Below are 1,616 nucleotides of genomic sequence, written 5' to 3' on the forward strand. Positions count from 1 at the left end.
TGGTTTGAACTTTTTACTACATAGCAATTTTATTCTCTAATGTTTCTCAGACCCAAAGATATGGTTACATACTCAAGGACACTCTAGTAGGAAGACAAACCTGGGAAAATTCTTCATTTTGTGTTTTCTGCGGCATATTCACATGTTAATCTGGGCTGTATGTGATGTCTTAATGATACATTCAAATGTTGATTTCATATTTATTGCAGTTTTCAGGGACTATATATATATATATATTTTTTTCCACATCCGTAATATCTTGAGCTCAAATGGGTAAGACCTGTGACTATGTTCCTCTGAGAGTTTGTAGCAAACATAGCTCAGTAACAAATTTAATTGGGCATCTAAAAACAGATTTGTAATTGTGATGAGAATGAAAATGGTGATCTCATTAGGATTTGCCTCTTGTTGAACTCCTTTCAGCCCGTATAAATCACTGGAAGAAGATTTTACTTCGGCTTAGCATCTTTTTAAAAGCCCCCTTCAGTTCATTGTTCCTTAGGCTGTAAATGAAGGGATTCAACACAGGGGCTATGATCATGAAAATCACTGATGCAGCTGAGTCTTTTTCAGTTGAGTGATTGGATGAGGGGCTCATATAAACCCCTGTGATGGCTCCATAGAAAAGAATGACCAAGGCAAGGTGAGATCCACAGGTAGAGAAAGCCTTAAGTTTTCCTTGGGCAGAAGGGACTTTCATAACAGCAGAGACAATGAGGCTATAGGATACCAGGATACACACTGAAGGTACCACAAAAATCAGCCCCACCACGGCCAGAACCATCAACTGATTAAGACTGGTGTCAGAACAAGATAGAGGCAGGAGAGAGTTGATATCACAGAAGAAATGGTGGATGATATTGTCAGAGCAGAAGTGCAGACGAGCCATCATAAGTGTGTGCAAGAGAGGGTTTAAAATGGCAATGACCCAAGGTACAGACACCAGAGAGGTACAGAGGCGCTGAGTCATCATGGTGGAGTAATGCAAAGGGTGACAGATGGCCACATAACGGTCATATGCCATCACTGTGAGAAGAAAATTATCCATGTTGGCAAACATCATACAGAAATACATTTGAGCCAGGCAGCCAGGATAGGAGATGGTTTGAGTCTGGGTTTGGATGTTCAGTAGCATCTTGGGCACTGTAGCTGAAGGAAGACAGAGGTCTACCAAAGACAGATTGGCAAGGAAGAAATACATGGGTGTGTGTAGACGATGGTCTGAGCCAATGACCAGCAAGATGAGTAAGTTTCCAAAGATTCCTGTGAGATAGAGACACAGGATAAGTGCAAAGAGTAGAACCTGCTGCCCTGGCCAACTCGAGAAGCCCAGGAGAAGAAATTCAGAGACATTGGTTTCATTTTCCTTTTCCATTGCTAGAATATATCTGTACAAAAAATCAAAGAATGAAATATCTTTGTCAGTAAAAAACTTTTCCTTTGCTATTTTTTGTATACTCACTTGGGTTTGTCCCACTTACTAAATTCTCTTCTACTTTCTCTCTATGCTCCCTCTCAAGCCTCACTGAACCTTGAGTATGTCCTTCCACTTCACTGGTTGTCTTTACATCTATCATCCCTTACTGGACTCTCACTGGATCCAAGATTTCCATGGA

At 40.8% G+C, this 1,616-nt stretch overlaps 1 protein-coding gene across 1 annotated transcript; it reads right to left on the reverse strand.

The window, feature by feature from the left end:
* Positions 1-433: 433 nt before the first annotated feature.
* Positions 434-1,375, reverse strand: LOC100954568 (olfactory receptor 1F12). Its single transcript, XM_003801884.1, has one exon. The coding sequence runs from the start codon at positions 1,373-1,375 to the stop codon at positions 434-436; it is 942 nt and encodes a 313-aa protein (XP_003801932.1).
* Positions 1,376-1,616: the final 241 nt, after the last annotated feature.

The sequence above is a fragment of the Otolemur garnettii genome, unplaced genomic scaffold (genome assembly GCF_000181295.1).
Source record: "Otolemur garnettii isolate 467f Iridium unplaced genomic scaffold, OtoGar3 scaffold00223, whole genome shotgun sequence".
NCBI classification, from domain to species: Eukaryota; Metazoa; Chordata; class Mammalia; order Primates; family Galagidae; genus Otolemur; species Otolemur garnettii.